At 43.5% G+C, this 21,271-nt stretch overlaps 1 protein-coding gene across 1 annotated transcript in view; it reads left to right on the top strand.

The window, feature by feature from the left end:
• Positions 1-1,725: 1,725 nt before the first annotated feature.
• kif1c (kinesin family member 1C) overlaps positions 1,726-21,271 on the top strand; it is a 35,180-nt gene continuing 15,634 nt past the window's right edge. The window contains exons 1-13 of the mRNA XM_033983960.2: positions 1,726-2,329; positions 9,326-9,451; positions 16,320-16,396; positions 16,851-16,929; positions 17,077-17,177; positions 17,396-17,461; positions 17,614-17,792; positions 18,316-18,427; positions 18,600-18,677; positions 18,790-18,855; positions 18,952-19,030; positions 19,220-19,298; positions 19,816-19,961. Of these exons, the coding sequence (XP_033839851.1) occupies positions 9,346-9,451; positions 16,320-16,396; positions 16,851-16,929; positions 17,077-17,177; positions 17,396-17,461; positions 17,614-17,792; positions 18,316-18,427; positions 18,600-18,677; positions 18,790-18,855; positions 18,952-19,030; positions 19,220-19,298; positions 19,816-19,961 (1,168 nt within the window). The 5' untranslated portion in view covers positions 1,726-2,329; positions 9,326-9,345. The remainder of the gene's footprint in view (positions 2,330-9,325; positions 9,452-16,319; positions 16,397-16,850; positions 16,930-17,076; positions 17,178-17,395; positions 17,462-17,613; positions 17,793-18,315; positions 18,428-18,599; positions 18,678-18,789; positions 18,856-18,951; positions 19,031-19,219; positions 19,299-19,815; positions 19,962-21,271) is intronic.

Here is a 21,271-nt window from a genome sequence, read left to right as displayed (position 1 = left end):
AAGTTTAAATTATTGTGTGAGACCTGCACAAAAGGCTGAGGGTTTATTTTTAACATGTTCAGGATTTGAGCAAAAATAAATAAATAATTTAACCCTTTAAATACTGAGCACATTATAGACCACTATAGCACCCAGAACTTTTTTATTTTTTTTAGCCATAAAAATCATGTTAAATGAAGTATCAGCCTGTACTTTTGCCCCTTTTCACACAACGACCTCTATTTTACACATCCATCCTTATTTTTCTTTTGATGCATCAAATAAGTGTAATACCAGATCAAGTAGAAGAAAAATATAAAAATGAATGTACTTTTGTGTAACTTTTATGGAAGCAATTAAAAAACATGTTTTTCCGGGCTTCGCCATGGCAACACCGTGGAAAATACAAACTTTGCCACCCGGACTTTTTTGACGAGGATGACCCGAAGAATCACTGTGCCAAATTTCATGTTCATCATTGAAGGTAATAAGTCGTTTTAAAACTTTGAAATGTACGAAAATTTGGAAATTTTCCCATTAGGATAACATGGGTTGTTTTGCGCATCGCCATGGCAACCCAGTGAAAAATATGACATGGGTCCAATTGACTTTTTTGATGAGGATGATATGAAGAGTCATGGTGCCAAATTTCACAATATTCCATGAAACTAATATTTTTCCCATGAATGGGAAAAATTTGGAGGTTTCCCATTAGGATAACATGGGCAGTTTGGCACATCGCCATGGCAACACGGAGCAAAACACATGAGTCTGATTGACTTTATTGATTGGGATGACCCAATGGAGCTCCAGAGCAGCTCCTCCTCCAGAGCAGCTCCTCCTCCAGAGCAGCTCCTCCTCCAGAGCAGCTCCTCCTCCTGAGCAGCTCCTCCTCCAGAGCAGCTCCTCCTCCTGAGCAGCTCCTCCTCCTGAGCAGCTCCACACTGCTCCTCACTAAACTCACTGTGTTTAGTTTCTTTTGTGCTGCACTTCCCTCCTCTGTCCATCAGGGGGCGCTGTTGTTCTGCTGTTGGAGGTTTTCGGACTGTGTGATGACGTCATGTCTCAGAGTGGACTCAGAGACACATTTCACTGTGGATTTGTTGATCCCACAGAACTTTATCTAAAAATATACAAAAGGTAAATTCACACAAAAACTCACCGAGTTTCATCATAAACTTGAATTTTAATCATATTTATTTCACCTGCTCACATCTGTCCCATTAGACCTGGTTTAGTCCTGGTTTAGTCCTGGTTTAGTCCTGTCTTAGTCCTGTCTTAGTCCTGGTTTAGTCCTGTCTTAGTCCTGGTTTAGTCCTGTCTTAGTCCTGATTTAGTCCTGGTTTAGTCCTGGTTCAGTCCTGGTTCAGTCCTGGTTTAGTCCCGATTTAGTCCCGGTTTAGTCCCGGTTTAGTCCCGGTTTAGTCCTGGTTTAGTCCTGTCTTAGTCCTGATTTAGTCCTGGTTTAGTCCTGTCTTAGTCCTGGTTTAGTCCTGTCTTAGTCCTGGTTTAGTCCTGGTTCAGTCCTGGTTTAGTCCTGGTTAGTCATGGTTCAGTCCTGGTTTAGTCCTGGTTTAGTCCTGGTTCAGTCCTGGTTTAGTCCTGCTTTAGTCCTGTCTTAGTCCCGGTTCAGTCCCGGTTTGGAGACATGTGTGACGTCAGGCGCATCTGTCCTGTCCTGTCCTCTGATTGGCTGTCCCTGTCTGTTCCGTGTCCCCTCTCTGGAGCGCGCACGTCGGGCCCTGTGCACACGCACGCACACATCCCCGTCTCCCCCGTCGGCTCCTCCGCGGTGCGTCCCCGGCTCCTCTCCGCACACTCGCCCCGCTCTCGGCTTTCTGCCCCCGGTCAAACTGCCCCACACCTCTCCCCCGGACCCCTGCCCTCCACGGACCCGTCAGCTCCGACCCGGATTGGACCAGTTTACCCCCGAAACCAGCGCAGGAAGCCGGCCTCAAACTTTGGCACGCACCGCCCTTGTCCCTTTTCCACGCGCGCTGACGCCACCCTTTCTGTCCCTCTTCACGTCACGCGGGTTTACTCCACTCTTTCCACTTCGGGGGGGCTGTTTTTCGGACTTTTCTCCTCGTGCCCAACTTTTTTCCCTGGACCTCGCTCGTGCGCCATCGCGTGCGCCTGACCGGAAGCGGGTCTCTGGCACGCGCACTGACCCGGTGCTGCGGTCGGGTCCGGGAGGAGTGGAGTTTCGTTTGTTTTGGTGGATCTTCGTGGGTCTTTCGGGGTTGTCTCTTCACTTTTGTCCACTTTTGGATCTGGACAGGTTTTACGCACGGGCCATGGCGCGGGGCGTGTGACGGGGCCGCGCGCGCACCAGTGTCTCCGGTGTGAGGTGAGTCTCAAACCGGTGACGTTACGTAAGAGACGTAGCCCTGAAACTGTAGCACGTCCACGCGAGACCTGCTCATTTGTCTCATCACTTTTTATCAAACATTAGTCACGTGTTTGTTTTGATGAAGATGAAGATGAAGCAGCGCAGGCTCAGTTTGGTAAATGACTGAGAAAGGGTCAGGTCTGTGGAGAGGCTGCCCATAAAAAGCACTTTATGATTCTGAGTCTTGTGATTTGATTGTTCCGTCTGTCATAATCTCATAATCTCATAATCTCATAAAGTCATAATCTCAGACTCATGTTGTGCCAAAGCAGAAGTCACGTGTCTGAACAGGAAGTGCTCCTCTGTGTTTTTAAAGTTTGACTGTGAGTTGTTCAGAGTTATTTTGAGTTTAAGTGTCGCTTTAAACCAGGACTGAACCAGGACTAAACCAGGACTAAACCAGGACTAAACTGGGACTAAACTGGGACTAAACTGGGACTAAACTGGGACTAAATCAGGACTAAGTCAGGACTAAATCGGGACTAAATCGGGACTAAACCGGGACTACAGTTTCTCTCAGGACTAAGCCGTGTCTTGATAAAGTCTCACATATAAACTTGTTTCTCTTTAAACTTTTCTGGACATGTTGTCGTCTTAAACACCCTGTTTCTCTGTTTGCTGAGCCGTTGTTCAGTTGTGTTGTGTATCTTTGTGTTGTTGTAGTTTTAAACTCTCAGATCGTCTTTATTCTGTTATTTATTCACTGATTCTTCTGTGGCCACATCTGCCCCGGGGCAGAGCGACTGACCCCTCACACGGGGGGAGAAGTGCATTGCTGAAGGGCACAGTGTGTGTGTGTGTGTGTGTGTGTGTGTGTGATTGTTCGCTCGGTGCTCGTCCTGTTGTGATGGTCGTGTGAGGAGTGTTGAGTCTAAAGTTAGCCGCTCTGGGCTCTGGCTGTGGAATCTCAGCCATGTGCGGCGCACGGGGGTATTTTTAACATGTGTTTGGCCCCAGTGTCCCTGGACAGAGACAGACCCACAGACACAAGGGCCCGGGAGCGTCCACCCGGGAGCGTCCACCCGGGAGCGTCCACCCGGGAGCGTCCACAGGCTGCAGGTCTATAAATCAGGACCAAACTGGGTCTAAACTCAGATCTTCTGTGTTCTGCTTCATTATGGAGGAGAAACTGTGGCCACATCTGCCCCGGGGCAGAGGGACACTGTGGCTGCCTCTGTGCCCTCAGTCTGTGGTGGGACGACACTTGGACTGAACCAGGTCTGGACTGAACCAGGTCTGGACTGGACCAGGTCTGGACTGAACCAGGTCTGGACTGGACCAGGTCTGGACTGAACCAGGTCTGGACTGAACCAGGTCTGTTTAAGTAGAGAGTTTAGACAGAACAGTATGGAGTCATTCATTAGCACATTCCAGATGAGGCTTAAACCAGGACTAAACCGGGACTAAACCGGGACTAAACCGGGACTAAACCGGGACTAAACCGGGACTAAACCGGGACTAAACCGGGACTAAACCGGGACTAAACCGGGACTAAATCGGGACTAAATCAGGACTAAATCAGGACTAAATCAGGACTAAACTGGGTCTAATCCAGGTTTAAACCAGGACTCAGTTTAGTCTTGGTTTAGTCCTGCATTGGGCCCACATTAGGCACAAATTAGTCCTCCTTTGTCTTGCTTTAGACCTGGTTCAGACACGGTACAGTCCTGGTCTAGTCCTGGTCTAGTCCTGGTCTAGTCCTGGTCTAGTCCTAGTCTAGTCCTAGTCTAGTCCTGGTCTAGTCCTGGTCTAGTCCTGGTCTAGTCCTAGTCTAGTCCTGGTCTAGTCCTGGTCTAGTCCTGGTTTAGTCCTGGTCTAGTCCTGGTTTAGTCCTAAAATGTGTTTTTCGTTGGCTCTTTGTCTCAGGTGGATTCCTCACATTGTTGTGTTTGAACAGCTGTTTTGTTGGACTTGGACCAGGTTTAAGTCTAGACCCGGACCTGGACCAGACCTGGACCGGTCCGTCCGGTCGGACCAGGCTCTGTGTCTGCAGACCTGAGGGGACGGGACGCTCACCTGGAACAGGACAGACTAAAGAAATATGAGTGTGTACGAGTGTGGCAAAGTGAGACGGAGACTGAAAACACACACACATACACACACATACACACATATACACACACACACTTTGCGTTGCTGCACCAGATCCTGTCTCTTCTTTAATCTGTTGTTGCACATTGTCCTAAAATTGTTTCAACATCAGCAGAATATACTTTAATCTGAATATACTTTTACTACAGTATTTAAACATTGTTATGACAAAGTGCTCAGAGTGAGGCGTCTGTCTTTGAGGCTCTTCTGTGCAGAGTGAGACTCTCACTCTCAGTTTTAAGAGTTGATCTTCGACGTCTTTTTCTAGTTTTATTTTATTTTTCACCTCGAGCGTCTGCAGCTTCATTTGAGTCACTGAACTGAGGATCTGCAGGTCTGAGACCTCTGAGACCTCTGAGACCTCTGAGACCTCTGAGACCTCTGAGACCTCTGAGACCTCTGAGACCTCTGAAACGGAAACAAAAAACCAAACTCTTGAGTCTGCGGTGAGTCCAAGTCTGACAATGTGGACCTGGTCTGAGCTCTGTGGTCACCTGTGTGTGTGTGTGTGTGTGTTTGTGTTTATGTTTGTGTGTGTGAATAATACAAAATAAAACAACCCAAATGGCGACGCTGACGACCACAGATGCGTTTGTTGTGTGGAGTTTTGTGACAGTTTAACAGAATAAAAACAGACTCTAGAGAACACAAGAGGAGAACACAACCACCTGAGCGCCAGGACACGCCTCATCATCAGGGCGTCTGCGAGCGTCAAAACGTCACGTTACTCGAGTAGATCATGTCGTCTCTTATTTAACGTTACTTTATAGTGATCATCTTTATATTTGTCTAATCCATGAGTTTAACAGACTGGGGCAGAGTGTGGACAGAATGTTGTTGTTTTACGGGGGTTAAATTGTGATTGTTTTTTTTCTCTGTTGTGATTGGTCGATCGCTGTTAAGGGGGCGGTCCCTACTCATATAACGGGAGCAGAATGGGCGGAGCTTGTACCGGAGACGAGCTGAAACGTTGGACTAATAAAAGTGTCCAATAAAATCCCCATAACATTAACATAATGATTTAAATGATTTTAATGATGATTATATATAATTATAATAATAATAATAATATAATGACATGGCCAAAGGTTTAAGATCAGACTGTGCTGTGTTGTGTTGTGTGTAATTGTTTATTGTGTTGTGTATAATTATATTATAGTATTAGTATTCGTATTATATTATAGTATTTTAATGGTCATAAAAACCTCGTTAATGTGACACTTTCTTTATGAACAGTTTTTATAATTGAAAAATGAGCAGAGACAAAACGAGGACGACTCTATTTCCAAGTCCTTCCAAGTTTTCAGCTCGTCCCCTTTGTCCTCATTTGGACGAAGAAGTGAAAGTCTAAAGAGAAGAGCTCAGGCTAAAGAGAAGAGCTCAGTCTAAAGAGAAAAGCTCAGTCTAAAGAGAAGAGCTCAGTCTAAAGAGAAAAGCTCAGTCTAAAGAGAAGAGCTCAGTCTAAAGAGAAGAGCTCAGTCTAAAGAGAAGAGCTCAGACTAAAGAGAAAAGCTCAGTCTAAAGGGGAGAGTTTGGGTTAAAGGGAGAAGCTCGAGCTGTAGGGGAGAGGGACAAAAGAGATCTGGGCCTTCATGTGTGTGGGTGGACTCACCGTACATGTGTGTGTGTGTGTGTACACTCCTCACCTGTACGTGTGTGTACTCACCTGTACACACATGTGTCAGGCTGGTGGAATGCCTTGTTCTTCTTCTTCTCTCTGGGTGAGCTGTTGTTTGCTCTGGGTGTTTGCCTTTTAAACACAGCTCCTGTGTGTGTGTCTGTGTGTGTGGGTGTGTGTGTGTGTGTGTGTGTGTGTGTATATATATATGTGTGTGTGGAGGTCTGAGTGAAGGACGACCTCGGAGCCTCAGAGTCTATAGACACAGCTGTGGAGACGACACTGTGGGTTTGAAAATGTCACTTGTCAAAAAGTAATTAGTCTGTAATTATTTTGAAACATCTGCACAGAAGATCAGGATTTAAGTCGTTTCTTCTGGTTGAGCCTCTGAAGTTTTATTTAGACTGATTCATGTTTGAGTTTAATCTTTAATTTGATTTTTAATCTGCTCCTTTACCTGCCGTCGTCATGTCCAGGTCCATATGAGGCCGACAGTTTTTACCATTTCAAAACCGTCCACAGGAAATCACTTTAGTCTGATTTAGATTTATTTAAGGAGAAGCTGACGCCAGAATCAATGAACATAAAGTTAAAGTTAAAAAAGAGTTAATAAAACAAATGTCCATCTGTCAAAGACGCTGCTGCTCCACACGAGACAGAGATCAGAGATTTAACATGTGCAGAACATAAAAGAATGATCCATGAGTGTCTGAGATGAGAACTGTAGAGACACAAGCACAACAGGGACGATTTAAGGAGGCACAGAGAGAACACGCAAACTGCACACAGACACAGAGAGAACACACAAACTCCACACAGACACAGAGAGAACACGCAAACTCCACACAGACACAGAGAGAACACACAAACTCCACACAGACACAGAGAGAACACACAAACTGCACACAGACACAGAGAGAACACACAAACTCCACACAGACACAGAGAGAACACACAAACTGCACACAGACACAGAGAGAACACACAAACTCCACACAGACACAGAGCACAAACAGAAGGACCAGGAGCTAAACTCATTTTCCGGCTGAAATGAAAATATAATTTGAATAATTGTAAATAAATGTGGAGGTGCAGGACTCAGACACAGAGGAACAGACTGGATCAGAAATAAATGAATGAATGAATAAATACAAATAAAATAAAAAAAATACCTAAAATAAATAAATACAAATACAATAGAAAAGGCTGATATCATGAGCGGTTGTATCGATGTATTTATTTTCTCTGTTGTGTGTCTCGTTTAGAGGAAAGAGACTCGTTTATGCAGAACATTTGACGTTTGATTCACTGTTTTGTCGATTTAAACGTGTTTATTTCATATGATCTTTGCACAGACTGAGGTTTAACAAACACGTTTAGTCTCAGTCGTGTTTTAGTCGATGTGTTTTGCTCCTTCAGTCGTTAAACTGCACGTCTCTGTGTAAATGTAAATGTGGAGCTCGTGTAAACTGACACGTGGAACAGTCTGGTGTGTGCTTCTAGTTAGAAAAATGCACTTTATGTTCATTTATCTTCAGTAAACGGACGTTAATGCTGCATTAAGGTTTATTTTTAATGAAAATGGGGCTCCAGACACTTCTTCTTCTGCATTTTTTTTGTTTCTTCTTTGTTTGACCTTTGCCCTTTGCATAACCTCTGCCTCATCCGTTTGTTAATCCAGTTTTAGGCTCAAAAGGCCAGTGTTTATTATAATCCCATGATATAATTGTCCTTTAGTTATTATTTTTGCCTTTATTTACATCTGTGATCATATTTTACGTGTGTTTAAGTTGACATTGAGCGCGGATGTTGCGTGGAGATGCTCTGTTACGTTTCCTTCTGTAGTTTGCGTCGGATCAATAAACAGCGGGACGTATCCATCCTGTTTTGTTCTGTCGTGAACCAGATTAAACAGAAAGCGCCTGTAAAAGTTCCCGCTGCGTCCCGTGTTTCCTTAAATCGCCACAAACTGCACAAAACAACACAACTGTCTGTGTATCTGTGCAGATCCAGGGGGCTGATGGGAGTTGTAGTTCTTTTTTGCGCGAGAGGACTACAGTCAGATAATGAAATGAGACGCGTTACTGTAAAAAACCCGGAATGAATGGAATGTGGTAAATTACAGGCGACAAACGCGACGCCACGATGGAGTCGAGGAGTCAACACGCCGCAAAGACGCTAGCTGAGGCACTGCGATGTCTGGACGTGCCCGTGGGGGTGTTTGCTCTGGTGGGATTCTTCTGTATGTTGCTCATGTTTCAGTTTGTTCTCAGGTGTTGATTGTAGTTTTAGTTTTAGGGAGATGTTCCAGGCAAACTGTGACCCCCCTCTCCACAGACCTGAGCTGTCATTCATACAGTGTGATAATCTGAGGTTTCTCCACACTGAGGAGCGTTTCCTGGTCTCGCTGTGTCCTGAGCGGTGGATTATTGTGTGTGCTGTGGGTCGAGACGAAGGAAAGAGCGGGAAAAGTTCTTTGGAAAACTCTATAATAAACTCGGGAGGGGCCTCGGAAAAAACGCAGAGGGAACGCTGGTGTGAAGACGGATCTGCTACAGCACCAACGGTCCTGGGTTAGACCTGGTTCAGTCCTGGTTTAGTCCTGGTTTAGTCCTGGTTTAGTACCTGTTTTAGTCCCGGTTTAGTCCTGGTTTAGTCCTGTTTTAGTCCCGGTTCAGACCTGGTTTAGTCCTGTTTTAGTCCCGGTTCAGACCTGGTTTAGTCCTGTTTTAGTCCCGGTTTAGTCCTGGTTTAGTCCTGGTTTAGTCCTGGTTTAGTCCCTGGTTCAGTCCCTGGTTCAGTCCTGGTTTAGTCCTGGTTTAGACCTGGTTTAGTCCTGGTTTAGTCCTGCTTTAGTCCCTGGTTTAGTCCTGTTTTAGTCCTGGTTTAGTCCTGGTTCAGTTCTGTTTTTTCCTTGTTCTCTCTGTTTTTATTCTGTTTACTCCTTGTTCCTAATTAAATCTTTGTTTAGACACAAAAGTCGTTCTGTTTCTTCGAATGTTTCAGGAGCATCAATAAAACATAAACTTGAGGATTGGAACAGAAGGACAAACGATCAGAGACACGGCGAACGTCAAATAATCTTCATTTTTACTCAGAGACGGCGATTTGTAATAAAACCAAACGACGCAGAGCAGGAGACGTGGAACAGATTTCAGTTTAAGATTATAACAGATCAGAAAATTTAATGCAGATCATGTTTTTGTGCATCAGTCTCACGCCTCTCTCTGATTGGCTGTTTGCAGGTGGAGTGGGCGGGGCAGCGATGGCGGGGTCCTCGGTGAAGGTGGCCGTGAGAGTGCGTCCGTTCAACGCCCGAGAAATTGCACGAAACGCCAAATGTGTCATCCAGATGCAAGGGACCTCCACATGTAAGGAACCTGCTAGCTCAATGCTAAATGCTCCATAAGAAACAATGGGCCAGGCTAATGCTAATGCTAATGCTAATGCTAATCAAACTCATTTAAAACTGAAGTACATGGTTTGTTTTGGCTCATTTGAGTAGAACTAAAGGTTTTGTGAAATTCGGCTAAACCAGGACGACTACTACTACTACTACTACTACTACTACTACTACTACTACTACTATGACTATGCACTTTGAGCATCCTATTTATTCACCATGATGAGTTTATAAGCTTTTTTCACAACACTCAGACCAGAGCAGAGTTTTGACAGTAAAGCTAACAACAAGTATCATGCTAATTGTGCACTTACTGATCACTGGGCAATAAAAAGTGTAATAATTAGACGAAGATGGAACGGAGCAGATGCTTTTATAAACTGTACGGGGCAGGAGACATTTTGCTGCGACTTATATGTGAAATGATTAAAATATAATAATTTAAAAGTTCCGTTAGCGTAATGTTCTGATATTCAGCCTGTTGTTCCGCATTTTATTATTATTATAACTTGACTTTAAGATAAAATGTCTGTTCTTGGTCTCGTTTTTTGTAAAATTAATTTCCCCCAAAAAATGCGACTTTTTTTGGCTGGTGCGACTTATATGTTTTTTTTTTTGTTTTTTTTTCTTCATTATTATGTTTTTTTTTCTGGTGCGACTTATATGTTTGTTTGTTTTTCTTTAATATTATGGGTTTTTTTGGCTTGTGCGACTTATATGGTTTTTATTTTTTTTTATTTATTTTTTCATTATTATGTATTTTTTGGCTGGTGCGACTTATGTTTTTTTTTTTTTTTTTTTTTTTTCATTATTATGTATTTTTTGGCTGGTGCGTCTTATGTTTTTTTTTTTTTTTTTTTTTTTTTCATTATTATGTATTTTTTGGCTGGTGCGTCTTATACTCCAGAGCGACGTATAATCCGGAAAATACGGCACATGGAAAAATCAGGTCTTGGACTTGGTGTTAAACTATCACATATGCATAATTGTTTCACGTTTTATTCAATGTGAACCACTATTTTGGTCTAAAACGGCTGAATAATAGAAACGGATCCACTTCAGCAGATTTAAATTGAGTTTTGTTGGCGACGTAACATTTTTTAAAAGATTCTATATCACACAAACTTGACTCTTGTCGCTTTAATCCATGTCCTAATGTTTCCTCCTCAAAAACAGACCTGGAGTTGTGTTTTGTTTCATTCACATGTTTGAGTCACTTTATTATTAGTCTGTTACATCTACAAAGCTCAAAATGCGACGTTCCACCTTGTGATGTCATCAAGTGGTAGTTTTCATGTTAACTCCTCCTTTTACCTTTAGTTCAGTCGAGATAAGAGACAACTCCAGGACTGAAATGATCCAGATGATTCTATAAATGAAGGTGTGTGGAGTTTAAAAACACAGTGGAGCACTTCCTGTATCACCACATGATGACATCACAAGGTGGAACAGAGTGCTTTCAGTTTGAGAGAAGAAGAACTCGGTCTAAATCTGCAGGTTTGTGTGTTAAACATGTGTGAATGAAACAAAACACAACTCCAGGTCTGTTTCTTTTAAAGTCTACATCCCCTTTAAACCTCAAATTGTCCTGGACAGTGACTTTTTGCACAGTTTGTTTACTGGACGCCGCCGCACGCACCGCCGTTTATGATGCAACAACCCGAACTACAATCCCAGCATGCCTCAGGGATCATGTGACGCGTCAGAGTTATTCCTGTCTGTGGATATTTGTGTCCCAAACATTTACTCCAGTGACAGCCCCCCCCCCGCTGTCCAATGCGCTAACATCACTATTACTCTCAATGGGACATGCTAATGCTAATGCTAGTGTAATTAACGCGCTAACATCACTATTACTCTCAATGGGACATGCTAATGCTAATGCTACTGTAATTAACGCGCTAACATCACTATTACTCTCAATGGGACATGCTAATGCAGTTTCAGTGTTTCAGACGCAGTTTCAGTGTTTCAGATGCAGTTTCAGTGTTTCAGACGCAGTTTCAGTGTTTCAGACGCAGTTTCAGTGTTTCAGACACAGTTTCAGATGCAGTTTCAGTGTTTCAGACGCAGTTTCAGTGTTTCAGACGCAGTTTCAGTGTTTCAGACGCAGTTTCAGTGTTTCAGACACAGTTTCAGATGCAGTTTCAGTGTTTCAGACGCAGTTTCAAACGCAGTTTCAGTGTTTCAGACGCAGTTTCAGACGCAGTTTCAGTGTTTCAGATGCAGTTTCAGTGTTTCAGACGCAGTTTGTTTCAGACGCAGTTTCAGTGTTTCAGACGCAGTTTCAGTGTTTCAGACACAGTTTCAGATGCAGTTTCAGTGTTTCAGATGCAGTTTCAGTGTTTCAGACACAGTTTCAGTGTTTCAGACACAGTTTCAGACGCAGTTTCAGTGTTTCAGATGCACTTTCAGATGCACTTTCAGATGCAGTTTCAGTGTTTCAGACGCAGTTTCAGTGTTTCAGACACAGTTTCAGTGTTTCAGACACAGTTTCAGATGCAGTTTCAGTGTTTCAGACACAGTTTCAGTGTTTCAGACACAGTTTCAGTGTTTCAGACACAGTTTCAGATGCAGTTTCAGTGTTTCAGACGCAGTTTCAGTGTTTCAGACGCAGTTTCAGTGTTTCAGACGCAGTTTCAGTGTTTCAGACGCAATTTCAGACACAGTTTCAGTGTTTCAGACGCAGTTTCAGTGTTTCAGACGCAATTTCAGACACAGTTTCAGTGTTTCAGACGCAGTTTCAGTGTTTCAGACGCAGTTTCAGACACAGTTTCAGTGTTTCAGACGCAGTTTCAGTGTTTCAGACACAGTTTCAGTGCTGATGACGCGTCTGCTTCATGTTCTTTTCTTTCCAACATTTTTTCCACACTCTGGCTCTGGACTCATGTAAAACTATGATAAATATTTAGCAGAGACGACCCAAAGAACTGAGTCAGGATCAGAGAAACACGAGTCACCTGCTTCTCTTCAGATCACACTCACTTTACTCTGGAATGTTACGGACTGTGGCATTAAACTCATACATTTTGCTTTTATTCAGTTACAGGTGTTTTTATTTCTCCAAAATTCTCTTGGAAACTTGGAAAAACTTTGTCAGATCTGACCTGTGACATCATGTGTTTGTCTCCATGGAGATGGACAAGTTTAATGTCATACTGTGGAACATTCCAGGCAAATAATAATATTCCACAGATGCTCCTCCACCAGCAAAGTTACACAGTACACACAGTTACACACCTTTGAGTAAAATATCACATTTTACTACCTAAGTAAAAATATTAAAGTACTCGTTTAAAACTGCACTTAAAGAGTAAAAGTAAAAGTATTTAACACAGGATTTGAGTCTTTAAAGCTTCAAATGTGGAGATTTTTATCAACATTTGAACTGAATTTTATTTTTTCTGTTTTTATTTTTTTAGTTTTTCATCAGGTCCGACACAAGCAGAAAAATACTTTTACGTTTCAGTTCTGTTCAAAGTATAGAAAGTACAGACACTGCTCTCAAATGTACTGAAGTAAAAGTACACACTGTGAAATTCACTTAAGTGTACATTTTAGGTGTTTGTACTTTACTACTTGTACTTTGTTACGTCCCTCCTCTGTTTAAAGTACTCTTAGCGTGTACTTTTCCCGTGTACTCTCTCTGTTCCGCTGCAGTGTTTTTAAAGGCCTGTGTTCTGTCTCTCGACTAATGCCAACCAGACAGGCCTCCAAAACAAACAGACTACAGTCCCAGCATGCCTCAGCGCTCAGGACTCCAATCCCAGCATGCCTCAGCGCTCAGGACTCCAATCCCAGCATGCCTCAGCGCTCAGGACTCCAATACCCAGCATGCCTCAGTGGTCAGGACTACAATACCCAGCATGCCTCAGTGGTCAGGACTACAATACCCAGCATGCCTCAGTGGTCAGGACTACAATACCCAGCATGCCTCAGTGGTCAGGACTACAATACCCAGCATGCCTCAGTGGTCAGGACTACAATACCCAGCATGCCTCAGTGGTCAGGACTACAATACCCAGCATGCCTCAGTGGTCATGTGACGCGCTGACACATTCACAGCTCTATAAGAAGCATAGCAGCGCTCCCGTTTCATACTGTGACGCTACTGTTGTTTGTGCTAGCGTCCTCTTAGCTAACGCAAACGGAAAAAGACTCTATAACACATGTGTCAAACTCAAGGCCCAGGGGCCAAATGCGGCCCGCCGTGTCATTTTATTTGGTCAAGGTAAATTTAAATGTGTGACTGCCTTAAAATGTCAGTTTATCAGGAGTTAGACAGTTACACAAACATATTTTTTTATATCTTTGTAAATTTGAGACGCACCATTTCGCTGATACGGCCCTCGGTGAAATTGAGTTTGACGCTCGTGCTCTATAACATAAAAAAAAACAAAAACAGGATCATGTAGCGCGGGTTAATACGAACATTTAAGACCAAAATGACGTATAAATACTAATTAATATGGCACGCTAGCTCCCCCTGCAGTTCCCAACATGCTACTGAGAGGGGAAGTGAAGCTGGTTTTTCAAAATAAAACGTCAAAACCATAAAATTCACATATAAATTCAAACGAAACGTAACACGCAAACAGGAAATAGTAATAAGTGCATTTTTAACTCTGTTTCTTTTGCCCCTGTACAGATTTATTACATAAGCAGGTCAGAATAAGTCCACTGCGCACTGTCTGGGTCTAACTAAAGTGCTCCGGTAGCATGCTAGTTGATGTTAGCTTGACTTATATGATGCGTCAAAGGAAAAATAAGGATGGATGTGTAAAATAGAGGCAAAAGTACATGCTGATACTTAATTTAACATGATTTTTATGGCTTAAATAAGAAAAAAAAAGTCTACGCTGTAATGGTCTATAATGTGGTCGGTCCTTAAAGGGTTAAATCGGCGGCGGTTTGTTGCGACGACGTTTACGCCAACGTCCGCTCCCATTGGACACCGGAGTTTTCTGACACGGAAGTCGGCGGATTTGTTTCTTTTATTAAATCGTTTTGGATGAATATTGTGATTTAAATTGCGTAAATGGAGAACTACGGCGACACAAGCACAACAGGGCTTTTCACCTACCCCCTGTCCCCGCCCACATCCCTGTCCCCGCCCACATGTGATTATTGAAACATTCAGAAGGATCGGCCCACGTACGATTTAAAATATTCTGTGTATCTACTGTCCTCTCCTCCTCTGACCCTCTCCTCTGCGTCCTCCCTCACGGCGGAGATGTTCGCTCGCCGAAACCTAAAACGCCACTTCTTGTTTCTCAGACGGCGTTGTTACGACACGGACTACACTCCCAGCATGCCTCTGTGGTCATGTGATCTCCTGCCATTTCAACACACTTATTTTTAGAGGAGCGTATTTTCATCTGAGGCGTTAATGAAGTAATATTTTGACGTGTTTCGATGTTTTTGTCTCCAGTTCAAAATGTAAAAAAATACTCCGCCCTCTCACCAGGAGGTTGTGGGTTAGACTCCTGTTTTGTCTGAGTCGTTTCTGTTTCGTTGAAGTCATGAGTTTGACCAAACAAAGGCAGTGTTCTTATCTTAAAACACATTATCTATGACACAAAATAAATATGTTTTGTGTTTTGCGTCTTGTGACCCAGAACAAAGCGTCTCTAAAGATAATCTGTGCGGACGGTGGGCGGGGCTAGTTTTCCAAGACCATTTTTTAGATGAAGACTGGACCAGAACTGAACCAGATCCAGACCCAGACCAGGACCAGACCTTAATAAAAACGACATGTGCTGAAGAGGAGCCAACATTCCTGTATCTGTGTGTTCCTTTAGGGATGGTCTTATGGATTTTTCCGATGATATTTGACTTGCTGCTTTGAACAAAAAAACACATTTTAATTAATTATCCTGATCTCACTGTTTTAATAACAACAGCAAAGTGCACAATTAATTTTACATTGTATCAAAGTTCAGAAATATAAGTTTATAAAGTAATTGACAGTTTTAGCGCCACTATTTTCTTGTTAGCGTCTCTATTTTCTTGTTAGCGTCTCTATTTTCTTGTTAGCGTCTCTATTTTCTTGTTAGCGTCACTATTTTCTTGTTAGCGTCTCTATTTTCTTGTTAGCGTCACTATTTTCTTGTTAGCGTCACTATTTTCTTGTTAACGTCTCTATTTTCTTGTTAGTGTCTCTATTTTCTTGTTAGCAACACTACTTCCTTTTAGCGTCACTATTTTCTTGTTAGCGTCACTATTTTCTTGTTAGCGTCTCTATTTTCTTGTTAGCGTCTCTATTTTCTTGTTAGCATCACTACTTCCTTTTAGCATCACTATTTTCTTGTTAGCATCACTACTTCCTTTTAGCATCACTATTTTCTTGTTAGCATCACTATTTTCTTGTTAGCGTCACTATTTTCTTGTTAGCGTCACTACTTCCTGTTAGCGTCACTACTTCCTGTTAGCGTCACTACTTCCTGTTAGCGTCACTACTTCCTGTATAAAATGAATAAATATTTAAAGATCAGACAAATAAAATGAATCTTTCACCAGAGGACACGAGAGATGCTTCTTTCAATGCTAACGCTAATGCTAATGCTAATTTTGAGGGATTATAAACATTAAAACACCACAAACTGAAGTATTCTACATAAAAAACAAACAAAACAATAGTGTAGTCTTTATTTTAAATCATTTGAATTTTAATAGATTTTTTTTTTAAATTATAATTATTTAACTTTTACAATTTAAATAAAAGTGAGTGTTAGCTTTGAGACACGGTGAGCTAGCTAGCGTGAGTGTGTTTGTTGCATGATTGTGTGAACTCGCACACATGTTCTTCTTCTTTATAATAAAGTTTGTTTTTTCAGGCATCTCAAACCCGAAACAAAACAAAGATGGAGCCAAGACCTTCACGTTTGATTATTCCTACTGGTCCCACACGACGGTAAAACACCTGAAACATCTGAAACACCTGAAACACCTGAAACACCTGAAACACCTGAAACACCTCTGCTTCTGTTTAAAGGCCCATAATGCACTGCTCTCTGACCTGTTCTGATGTTTCCTCGTCACACACAGACCTGGAGTTGTGTTTTTTTGTTTCATTCACACAAACTCTGTGGAAAACACTCTGTTCCACCTTGTGATGTCATCATGTGGCGATACAGGAAGTGCTCCACTGTGTTTTTAAACTCCACACACCTTCATTTTTAGAATCATTTGGAAAACACAACTCCAGGTCTGTTTTTGAGGAGGAACATGGATTAAAGCTACGACAGTTCAGTTTTATGTGACACTGGAGCTTTAAACGTCTGGAACATAAATATAATATAAATATAAAACCACATTTGAATTTAAACATTTTTGGTGTTTTTGTTGTTTTTCCTTTTTATGTCCAGGACGAGGACCCCGCTTTTTCCACTCAAAGAAAAGTGTATAAAGACATCGGTGAGGAGATGCTGCTCCATGCGTTTGAAGGTAACTCTGACCTCCTCAGCTCCTCTGACCCTCTGCTCCTCTGACCCTCTGCTCCTCTGACCCTCTGCTCCTCTGACCCTCTCCTCTGCTCCTCTGACCCTCTACTCCTCTGACCCTCTTCTCCTCTGACCCTCTCCTCTTTTCCAGGTTACAATGTGTGTATTTTTGCGTATGGCCAGACGGGGGCAGGCAAGAGCTACACCATGATGGGCAAACAGGAGGCGGGGCAGGAGGGCATCATCCCACAGGTGAGTCCACACCTGAGCCATGACATCACACCTGAGCCATGACATCACACCTGAGCCATGACATCACACCTGAGCTATGACATCACACCTGAGCCATGACATCACACCTGAGCCATGACATCACACCTGAGCCATGACATCACACCTGAGCTATGACATCACACCTGAGCCATGACATCACTGTGAATGTTCCACTAAACCTGTGGCTCTGTCCTCAGCTCTGTGAAGAACTGTTCCAGAAAACAGGAGACAACCAAGACCCAGACCTGCAGTATTCTGTCGAGGTACAGAACCAGGACAGAACCAGGACTGAACCAGGACTGAACCAGGACTGAACCAGGACTGAACCAGGACTGAACCAGGACTAAACCAGGACTGAACCAGGACTAAACCAGGACTAAACCAGGACTAAACCTCCCCCTCTCCTCCTCTTCAGGTGTCGTACATGGAGATTTACTGTGAGCGTGTGAGGGACCTGTTGAACCCGATGTCTCAGGGCACTCTGAAGGTCCGGGAGCACCCCATCCTGGGTCCGTACGTCCAGGACCTGTCCAAGCTCGCCGTGACCGGATTCTGCGACATCCAGGACCTCATGGACGCGGGGAACAAAGCCAGGTTGGATCTTGGACCAGGACGTGGGCCAGGGACTCGGACTTGGGATCCGGACCTGGGACCCGGACTTGGGACCCGGACCTGGGACCCGGACCTGGGACCCGGACCTGGGACTCGGACCTGGGACTTGGGACCCGGACCTGGGACTTGGGACCCGGACCTGGGACTCAGACCTGGGACTTGTACCAGGCCTCAGGATTGGACTCTGAGACTAAAGATAAAGATTTGGGCTGGAACTAGAATCAGCCTTCTGCCCGAGGGGAGTGGCTTCTGCCTGAGGGGAGTGGCTTCTGCCCGAGGGGTGTGGCTTCTGCCTGAGGGGAGTGGCTTCTTCCCATGTCCAGGGGGTGAAGGGTCAGCTGTGATCTGACCTTCTCCCCATGATTCCTGGAGACAAACAGGTTCTGGAGAGATGGAGACTGCAACCGATCGATAGAACCTGGACCAGGACTTGGACCAGGACTTGGACCAGGACTTGGACCAGGACTTGGACCAGACTGATCTATAACGTATCATTTTTTTCCAGAACTGTAGCTGCCACCAACATGAACGAGACCTCGTCCAGATCTCACGCCGTTTTCACCATCGTCTTCACCCAGAGACGCAGAGACCAGCTGACCGGCCTCGACACTGAGAAGGTACCAGCAGAACCCGGACTGTGACCAGACCTCAGACCTGGTTTAGTCCTGGTTTAGTCCTGGTTTAGTCCTGGTTTAGTCCTGGTTTAGACCTGGTTTAGTCCTGGTTTAGTCCTGGTTTAGTCCTGGTTTAGTCCTGGTTGTGATGAGGATTCATTTTGTTTTTTTCCAGGTGAGTAAGATCAGTCTTGTGGATTTGGCTGGAAGTGAACGAGCTGATTCTTCAGGAGCAAAAGGCACGAGGCTGAAGGTCAGAGCAAAACGTAAACTAGAAAATATAAAATAAAGATTCAGCTTCAAACTTTAAAATGTATTTTGTTTTAAATACATTTATAAATCAAAGTCGACTCTTTTACCTTCAGGAAGGAGCCAATATCAACAAGTCCCTGACGACGCTGGGCAAAGTCATCTCCGCTCTGGCTGAAATGGTAACAACAGTTTGAGAATTTTACCGTCAAATCTGTTTTTGGAGATAAAATCAAAAATATTTCATGATTTTGTTTTATTGTTTTTGTTTTTTTTAGCAAGGCACAAAGAAAAGGAAAAGCGACTTCATTCCCTACAGAGACTCAGTCCTAACCTGGCTCCTCAAAGAAAACCTCGGTGAGACATTTTGGATCCTGGTCTAGTCCTGGTCTAGTCCTGGTCTAGTCCTGGTTCAGTCTTGGTTCAGTCCTGGTTCAGTCCAGTTTAGTTCGGTTTAGTCCTGGTCTAGTTCTGGTTTAGTCCTGGTTAGTCGCTGTTTTGGACATACTTTTTTATTTTAATAATTTACAAAATGTTCTGTTTCAGGAGGAAATTCTCGGACGGCGATGATCGCAGCTTTGAGTCCGGCCGACATCAACTACGAGGAGACGCTCAGCACACTCAGGTCTGAAACACGCTCAGGTCTGAAACACTCAGGTCTGAAACACTCAGGTCTGAAACACGCTCAGGTCTGAAACACACTCAGGTCTGAAACACTCAGGTCTGAAACACGCTCAGGTCTGAAACACACTCAGGTCTGAAACACGCTCAGGTCTGAAACATGCTCAGGTCTGAAACACTCAGGTCTGAAACACGCCAACGCTTTAGAGAAACAAGGTTACATAATGAGGTTAAGTAGAGGGTCCTGCCTGGTCAGGGTCACAAAAAGGTCACATAAGGGTCACATAAAGGTCACGTAAAGGTCACATAAGGGTCACATAAAGGTCACGTAAAGGTCACATAAGGGTCACGTAAAGGTCACATAAGGGTCACATAAAGGTCACGTAAAGGTCACATAAGGGTCACATAAAGGTCACATAAAGGTCACGTAAAGGTCACGTAAAGGTCACGTAAAGGTCACGTAAAGGTCACGTAAAGGTCACGTAGAGGCCGCTCACCTGAGTCTGTTCCCTGGGCGACAGATACGCCGACCGGGCCAAGCAGATCCGCTGTAACGCCATCATCAACGAAGACCCCAACGCCAAACTGATCCGAGACCTGAAGAGCGAAGTGGAAAGACTGAGGAGCCTCCTGTGCTCCCAAGGACTACACGAACTACTGCAGCAAGGTACTACTACTACTACTACTACTACTACTACTACTACTACTACTACACGAACTACTGCAGCAAGGTACTACTACTACTACTACTACTACTACAACAACACGAACTACTGCAGCAAGGTACTACTACTACTACTACTACTACTACTACTACAACAACACGAACTACTGCAGCAAGGTACTAGTACTACTACTACTACTACTACTACTACTACTACACGAACTACTGCAGCAAGGTACTACTACTACTACTACTACTACTACTACTACTACACGAACTACTGCAGCAAGGTACTACTACTACTACTACTACTACTACTACTACTACTACTACAACAACACAAACTACTGCAGCAAGGTACTACTACTACTACTACTACTACTACTACTACTACAACAACACGAACTACTGCAGCAAGGTACTACTACTACTACTACTACTACTACTACTACTACAACAACACGAACTACTGCAGCAAGGTACTACTACTACTACTACTACTACTACAACAACAACACGAACTACTGCAGCAAGGTACTGCTACTACTACTACTACTACTACAACAACACGAACTACTGCAGCAAGGTACTACTACTACTACTACTACTACTACACGAACTACTGCACCAAGGTACTACTACTACTACTACTACTACTACTACAACAACACGAACTACTGCACCAAGGTACTACTACTACTACTACTACTACTACAACAACACGAACTACTGCAGCAAGGTACTACTACTACTACTACTACTACTACTACACGAACTACTGCAGCAAGGTACTACTACTACTACTACTACTACTACTACTACTACACGAACTACTGCAGCAAGGTACTACTACTACTACTACTACTACTACTACTACTACTACACGAACTACTGCAGCAAGGTACTACTACTACTACTACATGAACTACTGCAGCAAGGTACTACTACTACTACTACTACTACTACTACTACTACTACTACTACTACATGAACTACTGCAGCAAGGTACTACTACTACTACTACTACTACTACAACAACAACACGAACTACTGCAGCAAGGTACTACTACTACTACTACTACTACTACAACAACACGAACTACTGCAGCAAGGTACTACTACTACTACTACTACAACAACACGAACTACTGCAGCAAGGTACTACTACTACTACTACTACTACTACACGAACTACTGCACCAAGGTACTACTACTACTACTACTACTACTACTACAACAACACGAACTACTGCACCAAGGTACTACTACTACTACTACTACTACTACAACAACACGAACTACTGCAGCAAGGT

This window comes from Periophthalmus magnuspinnatus, chromosome 18 (genome assembly GCF_009829125.3).
Source record: "Periophthalmus magnuspinnatus isolate fPerMag1 chromosome 18, fPerMag1.2.pri, whole genome shotgun sequence".
Classification (NCBI taxonomy): domain Eukaryota; kingdom Metazoa; phylum Chordata; class Actinopteri; order Gobiiformes; family Gobiidae; genus Periophthalmus; species Periophthalmus magnuspinnatus.
This window is presented reverse-complemented; position numbering and strand designations above follow the sequence as displayed.